The 19,559-nt window shown below is 40.4% G+C and overlaps 1 protein-coding gene across 5 annotated transcripts in view; it reads left to right on the top strand.

Moving 5' to 3' along the window:
• celsr1a (cadherin EGF LAG seven-pass G-type receptor 1a) overlaps positions 1 to 19,559 on the top strand; it is a 403,243-nt gene that overhangs the window by 253,534 nt on the left and 130,150 nt on the right. For all 5 annotated transcript variants that reach the window (XM_068059123.1, XM_068059121.1, XM_068059120.1 and 2 more), the window contains exons 5-6: positions 7,333 to 7,448; positions 14,801 to 14,889. In XM_068059123.1, coding sequence (XP_067915224.1) covers positions 7,333 to 7,448; positions 14,801 to 14,889 — 205 coding nt within the window. The remainder of the gene's footprint in view (positions 1 to 7,332; positions 7,449 to 14,800; positions 14,890 to 19,559) is intronic.

Genomic DNA, 19,559 nt, shown 5'->3' with positions numbered 1-19,559 from the left:
GGTGCCAAAGTGGACCATGACCTCTGGCTGTTAACCCTCCCCCAGAAGGATGTCCTGCAGCTGTACCATGACATCCTTGTCCCTGGCACCAGGGAGGCAACACACTATCCTGGGGTCATGTTTACTCCTGCAGAAACGCATGTCTGATCCCTTAGCAAATCCCCTATCATTATTGCTCTTTCTCTCTTCTTCCTCCCTTCCTGTGCAGCTGAGCCACCCGTGGTGCCACACACTTTGCTCTGGCTGCATTCCCCCGAGGGACCATCGCTCTCACCAGTATTCAAAATGGAAAACCAATTTGCAAGCAAGATAGACTCAGGGGACTCCTGCACTGTCTGCCTGGTTCTCTTAGACTGCCTGGCAGTCACCCACTCCTTCTCTGCCTGCATGCTGCTAACCGGCGGTGTGACCACCTCCCTAAACGTGCCAACCTACATCCTCAGCCTCGCGGATGCACAACAGTGACTCCAGCAACCGCTCGAGTTTCAAAACCTGGAGCTCAAGCTGCTGCAGACGGTGACACTTTCTGCGGTTGTATTTGTCTAGTACACGTGGTGTGTCCATGACTTCCCACATACCACAGAATGTGCATTCCACTTAGCCAAACTGACCTACCATAACATAACTTGAAAAACTTTTTATTACAATGAGAAGTAAAATAACTTCCCATTTACTCGCCAATCAACTTCTACCCCTGTACCAAAGAGAGAGGCAGCTACTGGAGGCTGTAAAAAGGTAGAAGAAAGAAAGGAGCCCCTCTCTCACGCACCAAACCCCCACTTTACACTCAGTGCACTCAGATTTATTTTCTTAATTTATAGTTCCCCTCCTGACCGAACTCCCTCAATTACCAAACTCCCTTCTTAATACTCTGTGCCCTCCAGCAGTACTCAGTGCAGACATTATAAAAATTCAACATTATTAAATCCAAATATGTATTCTTGAGGTCCCAATAAAAATTGTTAAAAAGAATTAGCAGGTGGAATATTGTAGGTGGGGTGCCTGTGATATCCTGCTATGTGCGGTCGATGGACAAGGCATCTGGCTAGTAGCGAGAGCACTTAAAAATGGGCCCGTGAATGTAATTTGACATGTCGTACTCTTACACCATGCAACACAGTGGAAGATCTTTGCTATGTGACTCAGATTGTTAATTACATATTCCTTTACTTTCACTCTGTTAATACTTGTTCTTGAAAATCAGGGGATTGTAACCTGTATTTAGCACATTGTGATTATGCTGATCTTTTCCTTTTTACATTGAATTTGTATTTCAATCAATCTGCTTCTCCTCATTCATTGGTTGGCCTGGTTTTAAATTATGTGCCCTGGTACTTTTCCAGGGAGTTATAAAATAGACTGGATATTGGAGAATGCCTCTCATTTCTCCACAAAGAAGCCTTTGGCTCTATCTTGCACGAGCATTGCTTCATGCATGTTAATGAACTGGGCCAGCTCTTTATATAATGGACAGCATGCTGAATTCCAAATACCCATTTGTTTAATCTTGTCCAAGCCTTGGTACACTTAACAAAATCTATTAATGTCACCATGGAAGCAATGCTTGGTACCCCAGAGATTCGAAGAAAGAATAAAAAGTTATTGCCAGCTTGTATCTTTAGGAATGACAAGCAATCCATATAACACTGTGATCTGATTTAATGCAACAAAAACCATCAAAAAAAAGTATTATGACATCAGCATTTGGCAAGTTATCAGGTTTACAACTGGGTATTCAGTCACTCTTTGTGTCTTCTATTTGTAGACTTGGTGATCAGCAGTTTGTTTTTATAGAATGTGTATTCTCCTAGGACTTAAATTGAGGGCAACAGAGAGAATATCCAAGCCCTTTGGAGATATATCTGCAGTCCTTAATCTCAAAATGTGAAAAGAGTTTTAAAAATACAGAAATTCTGCATGTTGTCATAATTGTACTCCTCAGCATTTATCTGAGAAAGCAATGGGAATTTTTTCTGGAGATGTAAGTGCATTGAATGTGAATATTTTTGAAGTTTTAAAAAATTCTTAAGAATTAAAATTCCCTTTCAGCACCATTCCACAACTTGGTAATTATATTAATGAATTTACAGGTTTGCCTAGCTGCACCTAATTCAGTGCTTTGTAATAAATTATATGCCTTGTTAAGAAGCAAACTGCTGTAGTGAAGAATGTGCCGAGTGTTTACTATCGTCTAGGAAACTTATTTATAAATGTGCTGGTAAAGGTGGTTAGTTCTTTGCTATTTTTACAATTTTTTCTAATTACAGCCCAAGTTCTGTTCTTCCAGATTAATTAAGGCCTTCCTGAGAATTTAGCAATACTTTTACATGACTAATTGCTGCATAAAGCTGTGTACAAAGTAATCCGTGTATAAGGTGGCTCCCCCAACATTCCAGTCAAACCTTAAATGATCTTTGCTTTCATGTTAACAAATACATTTTCTTTCTCCACTTTTTCATTTCAACCCTTGCATTCCTTACTGTTATTGCCCTGATCTGCTCCTCTCATGCTATGATATTTAAATTGCAGCTTTCCCTCTCAATTTCTGTTCCGGCTTCCCCATCTGATTTAAAATCCAAGACATGAGCTGAGACGAATACAAACCAGCAGGAGCCAGGACTGAAGTTCGTAATGTGTGGTGTCATTTATATATAACAGCACTGGAGGAATGGGGAGCATTGGGGCAATAGCTGATAGAAACATGCTTGTGTGATGTTGCTGCTAGATCTTGTCTTTGCAGTAGCAATTGGTATCTGTCACCACTTCCCATATGAAATGCTGCTGCTAGACAGAAATCATCCAGGAGGAAATCTAAGCAAGAAAATGGCCCATGTATAAAGTGACCTCTCCTCACATTTTGAACCCCCAAATCATTACATTAATTTCCCACCATATATATGAGTGTAGACAGTCAGAAACAATCTTTACATAGCCTACAGAAAGCCAAATATAACCATTCTCGGCCCTAGACGATTTTGACTAGATAAAAAAAAGAGAATCATCTTCAACATCGCCCTCTCATTTCTCCTTCCCTATCGGGTCAAATTCTTGACTGTTCTGTTGTTTGCTTACGATATACCTTAGTATCATGTTTACACTAAGATCCAGTGCATTAATCCAGGCTCTGTACTTGCTCTGTAACCTTGGCTCAAATTTTGCAATAGTAATGGCAAAACTGTCAGTGTTTGCTATCATTACTCCTCTGAAACTGTCAGTAACCTCTGGAGTTCGCACATGTGCAGTTAAACACGAAAAGTTGCTGTCAGTGATTCTGTGCTTCTCCCGAGGGCACGCTGTTGAGTTCCCCCCAGAATACAATCAATTAGAACTCATTGAATCGATGAGAACCTCCACACCTATGTGCTTAATCTTGCTGGAAAAATCCTTAAAAAGAAATTCCAAAGATTTTTAAAAGAATTTTTTGAAATAGTTTGCTTATGATATTTTAGCTTTTACCTCACTCGTGTGTATGTTCTAATCATTTATTTCGCTCTCTGTACAATTCAGAAAGTGAAGGGATTCAGTGGTTTTTACTTCCTAGTTTGTTTTCTGTGAGAATCAATGTGATTGGCTGCTTACCCTGCTTAATGGCATTACTGTTGCTGAATGTCTGGAGATCGTCTTGACTTGGCATCAGAAACGAACTGGAGTCAAGAAAAGGGAAATCCATGCCACAGAAATCGCTAGATCTTAGCGGGCAGCTTTCTTCAAGGTCAGTAGTGAGCACCTTTGCTTCACCGCTGACTGCAAAATTACGCCCATTGTATTCTCAATGGAACTCAGTGATTACTCAAATCTGATGTGTTAGCTGCACATGGCTGACTCCATTTTAAACTGTAGCCTTGACATGGAATGACCACATGGGCATTCATTTTTGTCAGAACATGTGCTGACATCATTGCATTGTAAATCTGAATGTCATGGTAATGAGGTAACAGATGGTAGGGTGACATAATGAATGATTCTGTGCTGACAGTGGCTTCTTGGTCAGCATTAGAATTGGTAATGAAATGAAACCTGTCACTGTGTTGATCTACTTAAAACTAACGCTGATCCCTCTTCTCTTCTACTTCTGAACAAGTTAGCTTCTTGACAAAGGGCCTCCATAATCCCATGTTGACTATCAAGGCAATTACCTGTTGAGTATCTACTTTTCTGAGCAGTGTGTCTTGTTTGTGAGCCCTCCAGTGTTTGTACTTTCAACTGATTATCCTTCGATGTAAAAGGCATAGCCAACTGGGAAAGTTATACACCTTTAATGTACTTTTAATACTCCGAGCAAATCCTTTTAATGTTTTCCTCCAGCCTTCCTGGTATTACTGGGCATGTATCATTCTCAGTATTTATTTGTTGTTTTAAAAGTGAGCCAGATTTTAGGTGAAATCTGTTAGCTAAATGTCAGTTGAGGTTAATATTGATGGGTATAGTTCAGAAGTGATGGTGACTTTCAAAATGATTCTTCCAATACTAGATTTCTAACAAGCAATCTATCAGCTGTTACATGTTTGGTTTACTAGCCAGTGCATCATTTTAGGCTGTTTCTGGCCACTTTCATCTTGTAGTTCATTGAGACCAAGTCACCTGCTAGAGTTTGAGGGACATAATGGAAAGCATTTAATCTGTAAATTGCAGTCTGACTTCTGAGCTGAGGAAGTTCCAGCCACGTGGATTCTTTTTAAGTGATGTAGCGACACAGAAACAGTAAAATAGATGTAAAGGAAATGCTAACCAGATGAATTGTTGTCCTAATCCAGGAATCAATCATATTAGAATGGACATGAAACAAAATTCTGCAAATCATGAAGTACTCATCATTTCTGTATCATTCTGTAAATCTACTTTCCAATATTTACCATGCAGAAAATTATGTTTCTGGATCCTCCAGTGGTTCAATTTTAAAATGTGCTGCTCAGTGTGGAACTGAGCCGTACAGACAAGGAAGATCTCAGGTTCAAACCCCGGTGCTGAGCCAATTTGGTCCCCAGGATAGCGGTAGAGACATTACATGTCGCCTCTGGCATAGGGAGGGAGAAATTCAGGTACCTGCTCACGAAACAGCAATTGCTGAACTGACTAAACCTGTTGTAGCTGTAAGCTACATTTGGGAGACAGGTTTGCTCAAGTTTTGGAGAAGCACTGCAAGCTAGCTGAGTCTGCACATGTGATGAAGACCACCTTTAAGTTAGTGCAGACGGGCGCATCTGAAGAGGGTGTATATTGTCGTCATTGTTGTTGCAAAGGGGTTTCTGGAATGTAAGAGGGTTTTGCCTCATAAAGCCTTACCCTCATTACCTCTGCCATGTGTCAGATATTGTGTAGGTTATGTCCATTCAGGAGATCTAAGTGTCAGTTTGATAATAAACCCTTCATTTTGTGCCACTAATCGATCTTTACCTTGGGGGGTGCGTGGGGGTGGTTGGAGGGCAAGGGCAAGTAGAAAGATTAACCCTTCAGCTCCAGAGGCTTCTTTAATTTAATGGAGGTACAGTAGCTTCAGTCTTAAAAAGGTTTCTAGCAATGCAGGTTAATTAGTGAGTGACTATAACTCTATGATAAGTTTAAAGCAGAGATCCGCACTGCATTTGGCTTCAGTTGAAGAGCTTCCTTTGTAGATCTTCTGCTCATTTCAAATAACAAACCGTCCCTTGTTTTCCTAACTAATTTACATTTGTAAATCTGATAGTGTGCACATTAACTCATAAGCAGCAGACTGTTTTCAGCGTGTTCATGAATTATCCACAATTATCAAATTTGTTGAAAATTTCCTCAAGATATTTGTTACTGATTTTCATGTTAAGCCTATCAAGAACATCTTCAGAGCAAGTTCTGTTTAACATCAAAATAATATATTAAAACGCGAGATGCAGAATTGCATTCCTGATGAGATATTTTTCTCGTTCCCCCACCCGCATTAAATTCTTTTAAATGTTGATATTAGTAGGTTAGCATGTGATTGCTCCTGGGTAATCCCATTTTGGAATACTGGGATCAGATGTCTCCTGGATTCCTCTCACCCTAAATATGATAATTTAATACCACAATTTATCACCTCACGGACTAGGGTTAAAATATTACTCACCCTCCTGACACTGAAATATACAGGTAGGCCTCACACATAATAGTAATGTTAACTGCCACTTAACTAAACTTGCTTAAGATGCAAGTAACTTTGTTATTCTGTACCAAAAGCTTTAATTTTCAGTTACTTGCACTCTCAGTTTTTCTCTACCTCCCTCAGTGGATTTGCACTACTTACGTGAAATGCAAATAATTTATTTACTTGTTTGTTCTTCTCTCCTCGTTACACAATTATTTATAGATTATAAAAGTTATTTTTCTCCTCATTAACTAATGTGGCTTTGTTATTATTGCTCAAGCTGTCATTGATAAAGAACTAGACTAGGGATAGTTTTCCCACTGTCCAGTTTCCAATGATGATCACCATGAAATGGGGGAGGGATCAGGGCCTGGATCCCTGAAGTTGTAGAGAATTTTTTTTAGATGCCAGAGCAGTACTCTTAAAAAGGAGCTGTGGGGCAGAGCTACGTCATATAGTTTTCAGATATGGGTGCAAGCATCAGTATTATGTGGCATTTTCTGCTTGGGCGCCCCTTCACGTATAAAAGATGCAAGTTGCATGGTCCCACTTCCTAACCCTTGAACTTTACCAGGGTCGGTGGTGGCAGTTGCAGGCAGGTGCATCCAGGCTTTTACTTGCACAGATGCATCAGCAGCACCCGTCAGAAAGACCGAGCGATACTATGCCACTCCAATGGTGGTGAGTTGGCCTGACGAGGCTCTGAAGAAAATTGACTTCTGGATCTTCTGCACCCGGTGGAAGAATTATGCCTCTTTGGGAAGATGACTGATTTCCTTTCCCGCGAAAGGTTTGCAGATTATTAAGGCACTCGGTGGGACCCACACAAGCTCTCAGCTAGCATGAGTTCTGCTGGGGCCAACAAAGGCTGTAATGGCATAGTTTCCAAAGGGGCTGGAACCAGCCCAGGCATACCTCCATTGATGTGGAGGGCAGGTGAAAGATCCATCATTACACTTGAAGGGCCAATGCAAATGGGGTGGAATCATGGTGCAACTGGGTTCCGCTCCAAATTCAGGATGAATTTATGAACTGTAAATCTATTCAAATCTACTACATGAATACATGGATTTACATTTCCTATTTAAATCCCAGATCCCTAGTATTCAACGATGGCGTGTTAATCTTAGACAGACTATGTTGTTGGAAGAGTACAACAGGAATGATTTTCTTCCAGCAACTTCTGCATGCCTTGTTAACTGATTATTTTTTCTCATTTTGTCTCCCTGCTGCAGGTTTGCAACAAAGGAGAGAAATGCCTTGCTACTTTATAACGGACGTTTTAATGAAAAGCATGATTTTATTGCACTGGAGATCATTGAAGAACAAATCCAACTGACATTCTCAGCAGGTAAGTCAGCAATTGTCAACTGTTTCATTTGTTTAGAACATGAAATGGATTATTAGGGATTCTTAGTAGCCAAAGTAAACACTGGTTATCAGTATGTGTTTCAATGTTTTGTTAAAGCATAATTAACTAAAGGATCAATAAGTATGTCAAGCTGGATGTTATTTAGATAGCATAAAATCAGTGCTAGATCCAGTCAATACCTAGTGCAGTTGGTAGAGGATGAGCTACTATAGAAATGGCACAAAAGGATTACAGCTTTGCATTCCTTTCCCAAATACTGTTGTGTAGATCTTTAACCAACCCGTTGGCCAGAAAAATAGTTTTTGATGTTTATCGCAAAGGTATGAAAAAATATGATCTGGATTTTTTTTTTAAAAAGGTCAATCTGAATCACTAATTGAGGCACCAGCCGACCAAATATTTACACATCTATCTGAAAAGGAAAGCCACCTTTTAAGAACTCGATCAGATAATCATCTCTGCAGCAAGTACATTTTTTGGAAAACAAGTGCCTTAAGCATTGCTACACTTTGACAAAAGCTTACATAGTTAAGAATTGCATGCAGAACATCAAGTGAAGGGCCACATGTTGATCATCTTGAGAGCTTGATAACAGATATCCCACATGTGAGCCTTGGGCTCATTAGTGCTTTGATTTGAACCAACAGTTGCAATCTAAACAGTGTTTACCGTCTGCTTTCACTTAATTGTACAACTTGTAAGGCTTCCATAGCTAATTTGTGATGGTACCCATATTTTAATGCTGTTTTACTCCACCTTTCTAAAAGTACAATGCTTCATTGTTTCCTTAATTGGAAGTTCTTGAATAGAAGCAAAACCTGGCAAGTCTGCCTATTTCTCTGATGTTTAAGAAGGTTGAGAGTATAACTTGCTATTGGGGCCTCTCAAGGTTTGTATCCGAGAGTTGCATGATACTCAAACTAGGGGCTGAATTTTGCCCATTCATATCCAGGTCTCATTTTAAGAGGATCAAAATGTGAAATGTGCCATCCCTGTTCACCGAACAATATTCCTTGGGTTCATAGAATGTCTGCAGCTCAGAATATCCTACCTCTCCAACTGATGGGTTGTGCTTGGTGGCCATGAACCATGGAAGCAGAAAATAATAGGGGAAAGAAATAACATTCAATCATGAAAGACACGTGAGCCAGATGGAGGCAAAAAAAATACTTTTGTATAGTGATCCTTTATATAGAATAATAACTGAGTGCTTTACAGGAAACTGGACAGATTGGGAGGGGATCCAAAAGCAAGGTTGAAGAGATATGATTTTATTGAGCTTGTGAAAGAAATGAGAGAAAGAAAGGTCAATTTTTTGGAGAAGGTTTCAAAGAACGGTAAAATAGACAAAAGGTCAGCCTACGATAAAAGGTAGTGGGAGTGGAAAATAAATGGCATTATCCCACACTTGGTGAAATCAGTTAATATTGAGGTTCCATTGCATAGCAACTATCACATTTTTAGTTGGGGGAGGGTGAGGAGTTTTAAATCAATGCATGGCTCACAGCCTTCAATCAGGAGAATAAATTGGAAACAAAACATTTTCTAACAATTAGCTGCATTAGTAATCTAATAAAAAAAAAAGCAGCTTTTCACCATTTCCTTCAGTGAAGCACTTTAGCTGTATTAAAAATCACTTTCATTTAACTCTGCCTTCTTTTAATGAATAACATGTATACACTTCCCTTCGAGGTTTGATTAATATCTATTGAACGTTTACAAAAGATGTATTTTCAAATCTTAGCCAAATGGGCTCCGTGCTTATCTTGCTCTTTGGGGTCTATCAAGGTTGCATAGGATAATTTAAAACTAGGACTGTGTATTTTGTTCTGCTTTAAACTCTATATGGAAACAATGACCCTGTGAAAGCCTGTACATTTAGAGATTGCACCCCATTACATGACATAATAAGTTTATTTTAGTACATGAGATGGTTATTGATGATTAGATTTTCTCAAGATATTGCTGTCAGTCTCGTGTTGCTGCTCTTATTGGGCTCCAGCTGTCACGTGCGTCACGTGTATCACGTGCATGGATTACTTTTGGGAGCACAGCCCGTGGAGGTGGTTACAGTACTGAGTGATGCTCGTCACCAGTACTGACTGGGTTCTGTATATTTGTGGCTCCGTTGAAGCAATTTACTCCAAGGACTGACTCTAACTATTGCAACATGATAGTCAGCCTCATCATTGTTTGGCAGGGTTACTGAGTCTGTAAACCCTCCTCCCTGCCATTAAATTAGCAATATCTGTCTACCCTAACTTTAAAAAAAAAAGTATTTTAAATTTAAATAATTAAGTAATAAAATTTCAGTGTAAAAGTCATGTGGATGAAAAATGTGAGATTTGCATCCTCTGAATAAAATTAAAATCTCAAATCCTGCATTATTTGTGTGGCAGCTGTGAAAGGACAGAAGAAAATAGGAAATGAAAGCAGATTCCAGTAGAATTATTTTTGCAGTCCTATTTGCATTGGAAATTCAAAGGCATTTTTTCAAACAAATTTCTCACTGAAGTGTTTGTGATTCTTCAGTTACCAGATGCTAGGTCCTAATTATATTTTATGATGTTAGATATTCTTAAGCAGCACAGACAAGACTGACAGAATTCTAAACATTCCATCAGTACTCCACACTTATATCACCTCAAACTTCAAAGAAAATGTTACTGCTGCACCTCGTGCACTGTTGTATAATCTGCGCAAACAGGCCGCTGGACTGATCATTATAGGTGTTTGTCTTAGTTCATTTATAATTGCCCAGCCTGTTGAGGGACGTGAACCAGATGCTATTACAGAAAAGAAGGCCAGACAGTGATATTTTCTTTGTTACATACTTCAGATTACTCTTTCAGTTTCTTTCAAGCTTGACATTTAAGCATAATTGTGATGGACTGTGTTGCCATGTGTAACTGAAAGTCTGATCTGGTATATATTACATTCCAAAGACTGACGATGAGAAGAAGCTCTGCAGTCTTCATTTGAGTTGGTGCTCAGATGTTTTTAAGTTGGCACATTTCATTTAGTTTCAGTGGGGATGTGACAAATGGACATTAATTGGAGTCAAAGTTTGTTTCTTTTACCATTAAAATTATTCAGCTGCAATTGTGTTTATAGCTGAACTGAAGGGGGGATTACTGTTTTGTGTGTATGTATGTGTGTTTTCCCCTTTTTATAAAGAAAATTACATCCCAATCTTTTTTACAATTTAACAGGTTATCTGATTTCCCTTCTGCTCAAGCCAGCTATTACAGCCTGGCTCTCAGTACCCTTGCATTAACAAATTAACTTGTTTAATGTTAATTAAAAGTTATGTCAGTAATATCAGTTGTTTTTCCATTTGTTTAAAGATCTGGTGGGCACTCCCAAAATGCTCAACCCAGTGTAAGTTTACAGGGAGATTGCCATTGTGAGAAAGTCCACCCTGCATCCAGCCTGTCAATAACTTCCAAATGTTTATCTTGATAAATGCCTGCTCAGTTTTGCCTTTTTAAAATAAAAATCACAAAATAAATAAAACCTAGTTCCTTTGTGTAAAGGTTCCCAGTCCGCAACATATTGACTCAGAGGCTGGCTTTACTTTGTACAGCTGTTACTAATGCAAAAGACGTGCACCCGAGATCTTGGAGACCAGTTGACAAACCTGTTTATATCCCAACTACCCTACAACAGCCTGCTGATATCCCAGACAATGAGTTATACTTCATTATGTGCCAGATGACACCATGACAATATCCCAAACCATAACGTAAACCAGTTATATACCAGACCATGTTGATATTTCAAATACCAGATTACATCTGAATGGTTTCCTAAATACTTAATTAGTAATGATAGTTATCAGATTACAATCCATTTTATATCTTGGTACCAGAATACATTTCAGTCATATCTCACGTAGTAAGTTATACCTGTTAAATCCTTGCAATTAGGTTATATCTTCAATATTCAATTGAGAGACTGGGCTAAATCTTCTATTCAGTTGCTCAAATGTTGCTAATGTTGGAAATCCTGAATATTATGGATTTTGCTCCAATGGGATGTCTGTTGCACAATCTTTTCTCTATATTTTCATTAAATGTTTGGGGAGAAATGTTTGTGCTCAGCAAGGTAAACTATGAGATTGGGCAAATACCATTTTTAGGCACCCATACAGAGCTGGCGGGCAGCCATAAAGACAGGGCTAAATTGTGGCGAGTCGAAGAGACTTAGTAGTTGGCAGGAAAAAAGACAGAGGCGCAAGGGGAGAGCCAACTGTGCAACAGCCCCAACAAACAAATTTAAGGAGGCCCAAAAGAAAGAAAGAAAGAAGAAATATTGGCATCAAACATTCTCAAGTCAAATATGAAGTCTATCATTTAGCTCAAATTAGTGAATAGGGGAAAACAGGATCCATGGAGATAGAAGCTTCATCTAATCTGCTTCATGAATTTACTTTGGCCTGCTTTTCAGCAGCAGGGTGTGGGAGGAAACTCAGGAGCAGGGCTGGTAGGTGGAGGGGGGGTGCGGGGTGGGTGGAAGAGAAAGAACAAGCATAGAAGTCTGCAGTGGCATTTCAGGGAGGGGGCTGATGAAATGCAGAGAGACAGAATTAACTAAAAGGGAAACAAAGGAACAATCCAGCATTAACCAAAGAGAGAGAGGTAGAAAGAAAGGAGTGTGCCAATATTAACTGATGGGAGGAGGATGGAGAGTGCCAGAAAATTGAGGTGGGACGAAGGGGAATTTTATATGATAGCGTCTGTGTGAACTGAGTCTGGAAGAGATGCCATGCATCTGTGAACTGGTGTGAAGTGTTGAAGGCTGTGGGTGACTGTTACTGCAGATTTTAGGAAAATTGGGTCCAGCTCTGTTGAAACCCAATGTCACTATTTTTCCTTCTGTAATTATAAATGTATCAATTACAAAATATAATCATGTTTAAAGTTAGTCATGATGCTCCACCAGCTTGTGTGTGTGTGTGTGTGTGTGTGTGTGTGTGTGTGTGTGTGTGTGTGTGTGTGTGTGTGGGTGGGGCTGGGGCGATGGGAGGTACAGTACTTGAAAGGACTGTACAATTGAACATTTCTACAGCCCTGCTGGAATGATCCTTTGGTCAATAAGGCTGCATTTCAACCCTTACTTCCTCATAAACAATTTAAAAATAACATTTAATTGAATTTTTTTCTCCTGTAATAAATTATCTGGTTGTTACTGAGAACCAAGTTTTAGGAGCTACATAGAAACAAAATTCCAAAAATGGCAAATAGGGTGCAATTTCAATAAAATTGAGCAAAACTACCTTCAATTATAAAGAAAAGCAATATAATTCCTATGTTGATTGTCGACTCCAAAACACTGAAAATTAATTAAAGTATTAGAAATCTCCAAACTTCTCATGGGGGTTAATATGCCTCCAGATCTTCTATCAAAAAAATCTTGCCTGTTAGACTTGTATCCCTCTTGCATATGCTTATATTTCTCCCCCTTTCTCAGTATGATGGCCAAATATTATCTGTAACTGTAGCTTAGTTCTCCCATCACTCAAAAACAAAACCTCCTGACCACTATAAGTTTTGACCTGTCACTTCTCTGTAAACATCTCTCTCAAGTCACCAAGGTTTCTGTTGCTTATTGAGCTTAAGGCATGTGACATCCAGTAAAAGGTTTGTTTTCAAACAAGACCTCTGTGACCCTTGGGGGAAAAAACACATCAATGGAATCTTTTCAGTTTTCCCAAATGAACCAATGTCCATTATTCTAAAATATGGGTTCTCAAAAAAAAATTAAAAATAGAAGTACTTTCATAACATCTATGATTCTGTGCTTGCAAAACCTCACCAGTGACATGGGGTCTCATAAACATTTATTCCTATACCTCTGATGCATCCTTATTCCAAAATTTCCTCAGTATATGCTGCATACACATTCACAAAGTACATTCCCTATAAAATACATCCCTAAACTGCACACATTGATGCATTTCACTGAATGTTATCAGTGGATCTTGTTCTAGATGTTCATCTCTTTCACTATGGATTACTTGTTGAATATACTGCCACCCAACAAAGCTGAAGATGAAACAATCTCCAAAGTTTCCCAAAATCTGTTGGAAGCTATAGTCATTGCAATAATCCACTTAGTTTACTGAAGCTCACAATTATTTGATTCAAGAACAATAATAAAATATATTTATATCGTGCCTTTAACGTAATAAAACATCCCAAGATGCTTCACAGGGGTGTTATAAAACAAGATATGACACCAAGCCACATAAGGAGATATTAGGGCAGATGACCAAAAGCTTGGTCAAGGAGGTACATTTTAAGTAGCTTCTTAGGAGAAAAGCGAGTAGAGAGGTGGAGAGGTTTAGGGAGGGAATACCAGAGCTTAAGACCCAGGCTCTGGAAGGCATGGCCACCAATGGTGGAGCATTTAAAATTGGGGATGCACAAGAGGCTAGATTTAGAGAAGTGTAGATATCTTAGAGGGATATCAGGATTTGAAAACTAGGATGAGAATTTTAAAGTTGAGTTGTTGCTTAACCAGAAGCCAATGTAGGTCAGCGAGCATGGGGATGATACGTGAATGGGACATGATGCGAGTTGGGATACTGGCAGCAGAGTTTTGGATGACTGACAGAGAGTAGAGCATGGGAGTCTCTCCTGGAGTGTGGTAGAACAGTCAAGTCTAGAGGTAACAAAGGCATGGTTGAGGGTTTCAACAGCAGATGAGCTGAGGCAGGGTTAGAGTCGAGTGAAGTTACGAAGGTGGAAATAGGCGGCCTTAGTAATTGCGCGGATATGTGGTTGGAAACCCATCTTGGGGTCAAATATGACATCAAGGCTACGAGCAGCCTTAGGCCCTCGCTAGGCAGAGGGAAGGAATTGGTGGCTAGGGGGCTAAGTTTGTGGCAGGGACCGAAGTCAATGGCTTTGATCTTCCCAATATCTAGTTGGAGCAAATGTTTGCTCATCCAGGACTGGATGTCGGACAAGCAGTCTGAAAATTTTGAGTCTCTAGAGGGATCAAGAGAGGTGGTGATGAGGTAACTCTGGGTGTAGTCAATTTCTACATGTATGCTGACGTGTTTTCAGATGATGTTGCCGGGGACAGCATGTAGATGAGAAATAGGAGGGGCCAAGGATAGATCCTTGGGAAACAGCAGAGGTAACTGTGATGGGGTGGAAAGAGAAGCAGGAATTCCACCTGTATGATCCAGAACAGAGGAGAGAAGGCCATAAGCACTGGAAACCTTCAGGACAACAAGGCATTGTTTTTATAATTTTACAATTGTTCACTGGCTTGATTTACATTCATGATACTCTTCTAACTGAATCAATAATGTTTAACAGGAGAGTCCACAACCACAGTGGCACCCTTCGTACCAGGGGGAGTGAGTGATGGACAGTGGCATTCCGTCCAGGTGCAGTACTACAATAAGGTAGGTGAAAGATCAGATTATTAAATGGAAAACTGTGACTGATATAGTAAAATATGTATATATAACTGCACATGTGAGTGAATGTTTGACAATAGTATGAATGAATGTCCTTTATATTATGCAAAGCTAACTGAACTGAGAGTTTGGAAAGCTTGCTTGGCTTCAGTTATTGAGATTCCTTGGTCTTTGGGGAAGAGTCTATAATTGTACAAATTATACATGTTTTCCTGAACAGACAAGGTTTGATGGTCTTTTTCATTCCACTTCCTGTTTTTATTCTGGATAAAGTGTATTATGTTAGAGTTCACTAACTTCCAATGTGTATTGTGACTAGCAGTATGTCCAATCTGATTGCAACTTGTAGCCCCTTCTGTTGTTTGTACAGGAACAGTCATAAAAATGGAAATGGAGCAGTTTTGTTTACTGTGGCCTGAGCTTGTGGTCACTTTACAGCCTTCGATATTATAGAATAAAATGAAATAGAGTGATTTTTCTTAATACTTTGAGCACTGCTAAATCGACAATTTTCCTCCAATTTGCTCTCCTTACTCCTCCTTTTCTGAGGACGATAACTCATCCTGGAATACGGTGCCTGCAGCCCTGTGGTGTGCAGTCCACAAATCCATTCTTCATTTGTGAGCCTGGAGAGTGAGTATCAACAGACTGTTTGACCATGATGACCATCACTGCTGAGGCCTCAAAATCCATCTGTTTTTCTTCCCAATGCTCCTCTTCCAGCTCATAAACCGCCTGCAAGCCAAAGGAATCAGTGACCTCACTGGCCTTTGCCCAAAATAGCTGTGTGCACACTGCCAGAATATGTGAAAGAACAGTCCAAGATGAGTCTTGCTTTGATTTTCTCTAACTTCCCTGAGCAGCATGGTGGAGATTATAAACCTAATTGATGGAAGGGATCATAATGCATCCCAGTAACCATGGTACAGTGAACTGACTAGCCCAGTGACCTGTTTCTGTGTGCCTTAGCTTAATTGTGAAGTATGTGCGTCATTGCCCATTTGTCGTCCGATTTGTGCTGCATAAATTCTTATATTTACCTCATTCAGCAAACCAGAGCTGTACACCATATTGTATTCTGCAATATTTCCTTGACCACAGTGTTACGACCAAGGATGTAGGAGTTTACTGTCTTTGTCTAGTTCCACTTCTCCATGAGTCACAGCATATATTTAAATATTTTACCCAGTTACCGATATGGCCAATTATATACTTTATCTACTTCAGTTTCAGAATAAACTTCCGCCAACCAGCTTTCTTTAATAAGCAACAAAATTATTAATTTATTATAAAACAAGACTCCTTCAATAAATGTGTAAAGCTTATTAACACACAAGTTGAAATAGGAAAGTAAATATATATTCCCCTCTAGGTAACCCAACACACTTGCACAGACACATACACCGGTTAAAGGAAAAATAAAGAAGCTTTCTCTGCAGAGATCAACATTACTAAGAAACCAAAAAATATTTTGGCCAAATACTTGTATTACGACTAGGTGAAAAAGGGGTCCAGGGTTCCCTCTCAGCCTTCACCTGGTCTTATCATAACAGGGTTTAATTTTAAACACACAGTTTTTTTTTTAGCTCCCCCTTAGTGAATCCTTGTTCACTAACCTCCAATTATAAGGCAAAGAAACTAGCCAAGCAGGTTTTCTTGGGCTTAAAGAAAAAAGGTTGAACTTTATTAAACTTAAACTCTAATTTGGTTAACGCCTACAGAAACGCGACGCGCCCACATCTAGCATGCTTACGCGATAGATACACACATGCAGATAGAGACAGAAAAGAGCAGAATAAATAAAGTGGAAAAGTTTGAGGCAATATCTGAAGATGGTTTTGGTTATTCTTCAAGCTTGCTGTTAAGTCCTTGATTGTAGGTAGGTCTTTGGGGCTTTTCGTTGGGGCCCAGTATTCTTCTTAAACCTTGTTCGATGTAGGAGACTTTTCTCTCTTGAAGTTCATGTGTCTTCAGTGGGTCCAGAGTCATCTGAGAAAGAGATGGGAGCAGACAGGAGAGGTGTTCTCACTCCAGGAACAAACAGCCTTTTCCAGATCAAACTCTTTGTCCAATTCAGAAAAACCCAGGTTGCCAAGCAAGTTAGTCATGTGACTGGCTGGTCTGACCATGTCTGTTTGTGGATTCTTTTGTCTTGGCCGACCCTGGAATGTCTCTTCTTACACACAATACCTGGTGCTCAAAGTCCATTTTGGGTTCAGTTGGAGCAGGAATAGCCCCTTTGTCCCTCCAAGCACTGTCTGTTAGTATGTAAATGTTTTTCATCCAAGTCTAGCAGGCCTTCTCTTCTTCTGAGCAACAATTTGAAATTTAATGTCCAAATGGCGAATTTAATATGCCTCATTCTTGTCAGGTGGGGGCCCAGCATGACAATTGTTAATTCTTGAATAAAAAGGATGATAAGGATTGTTCCAGATGGTTCCTTGGTCTGGTGTCCAGGTACACGTAGATGGGTGTCACTAAACACATGCGGTGGTCACGGGGATCTTCTCAGAAGCAGTTCATTCAGGAGATGTCAAGAGAAAGTCTTGCAGAAGCTTCTCAGGAGAAATGCAGCATCAGTTTCTCCAGTTCTCATACTGGATTCTCAGGGTTTCTCAAATAGGTGCAACAGGATGAGCTGGTGGCCTCTCTCTCTTAGGAGGCTTACACCCTAACGACCTATACAAACAGTTCAAAAATGAAACCAACTCCTGACCACCATAAATCTAGACAGGTCACTTCTCTGTAATCAACTCCAACAGTCAGCAAGGCTCCTGCTGTTTACTTAGCTTAAGATATGTGACTTCCGGTAAGTCTTTGTTTTTAAACCAAGTCCCAAGTGTCCTTTTAGTGACCCTTTAAAAAAAATCTCCTCAACTATTCTCCACAGTCTTTTACACAAAAGTTCTCAAAAATATTAAAAAATGGAAGCACCTTCATGACAACAGTCAGAGTAGTACCATATCAGTTGAAAGACAGCTCACTTTTGAGGGGAGATGATTTTTTGTTTACCTCTTCTCACTTCCAAACCTGACAATGACCCTTGTTTTACCCTGTGTAGTATTTAGATTAATAGGTCATTCGTCTAGATGCTGCTACTGTCTGGTACCAGTCTCGGTTATTAGTCTTGGTGCTCAGTTTTTGTGTTTGTTTCTTTATTTCGAGGCATTTTTTATTTATTTATTCATTCATGAGATGTAGGCATTACTGGCTAGGCCAGCATTTATTGCCATCCCTAATTGCTCTTGAGAAGGTGGTGCTGAGCTGCCTTCTTGAACCGCCGCAGTCCTTGGGGTGTAGGTACGCCAACAGTGCTGTTAGGAAGGGAGTTCCAGGATTTTGACCCAGTGACAGTGAAGGAACGGCAAAATAGTTCCAAGTCAGGGTGGTGTGTGGCTTGGAGGAGAACTTGCAGATGGTGGTGTTTCTATGCATCTGCTGCCTTCGTCCTTGTAGTTGGTAGAGGTCGCGGGTTTGGAAGGTGCTGTCTAAGGAGCCTTGGTGCGTTGCTGCAGTGCATCTAGTAGATGGTGCACACTGCTGCCATTGTGGTGGAGGGAGTGAATGTTGAAGGTGGTGGATGGGGTGCCAATCAAGCAGGCTGTTTTGTCTTGGATGGTGTCAAGCTTCTTGAGTGTTGTTGGAGCTGCACCCATCCAAGCAAGCGGAGACTATTCCATCACACTCCTGACTTGTGCCTTGTAGATGGTGGCCAAGCATTGGGGAGTCAGGAGGTGAATTACTTGCTGCAGAATTCCCAGCCTCTGGCTCTTGTAGCCACAGCATTTGTGTGGCTGGTCAATTCAGTTTCTGGTCAATGGTAACCCCCAGGATGTTGATGGGGGGGATTCAGTGATGGTAATGCCATTGAACGTCAAGCGGTGATGGTTAGATTCTCTCTTTTTTAAGATGGTCATTGCCTGGCATTTGTGTGGTGCAAATGTTACTTGACACTTATCAGCCCAAGACTGGATATTGTCCAGGTCTTGCTGCATATGGACATGGGCTGCTCCAGTATGTAAGGAGTCGTGAATCCTGCTGAACATCGTGCAATCATCAGTGAACATCCCCACCTCTGACCTTGTGATGGAGGGATGGTCATTGATAAAGCAACTGAAGATGATTGGGCCCAGGACACTACCCTGAGGAACTCCTGCAGTGATGTCCTGGAGCTCAGTTGACAGACCTCAAAAAACCACAACCATCTTCCTTTGTGCTAGGTATGACTCCAACCAGCGGAGAGTTTTCCCCCTGATTCCCGTTGACTCCTGTTTTGCTAGGGCTCCTTGATGCTATACTCAGTCAAATGCTGCCTTGATGTCAAGGGCAGTCACTCTCCCCTCGCGTCTTGAGTTCAGCTCTTTTGTCCATTTTTGGACCAAGGTTGTAATGAGGTCAGGAGCTGAGTGACCCTGGCAGAACCCAAACTGAGCATCAGTCAGCAAGTTATTGCTGAGCAAGTGCCACTTGATAACACTGTCAACGACACCTTCCATCGCTTTGCTGATGATCAGGAGTAGACTAATAGGGTGGTAATTGGCCGAGTTGGATTTATCCTGCTTTTTGTTCACAGGACATACCTGAGCAATTTTCCACATTGTTACTGTACTGGAACAGCTTGTCTAGGGGCGCGGCTAGTTCTGGAGCACAAGTCT

The sequence above is a fragment of the Heterodontus francisci genome, chromosome 27 (genome assembly GCF_036365525.1).
Source record: "Heterodontus francisci isolate sHetFra1 chromosome 27, sHetFra1.hap1, whole genome shotgun sequence".
Lineage (NCBI taxonomy): Eukaryota > Metazoa > Chordata > Chondrichthyes > Heterodontiformes > Heterodontidae > Heterodontus > Heterodontus francisci.
The sequence above is the reverse complement of the archived record's forward strand: the minus strand, read 5'-3'. Positions and strand labels throughout refer to the sequence as shown.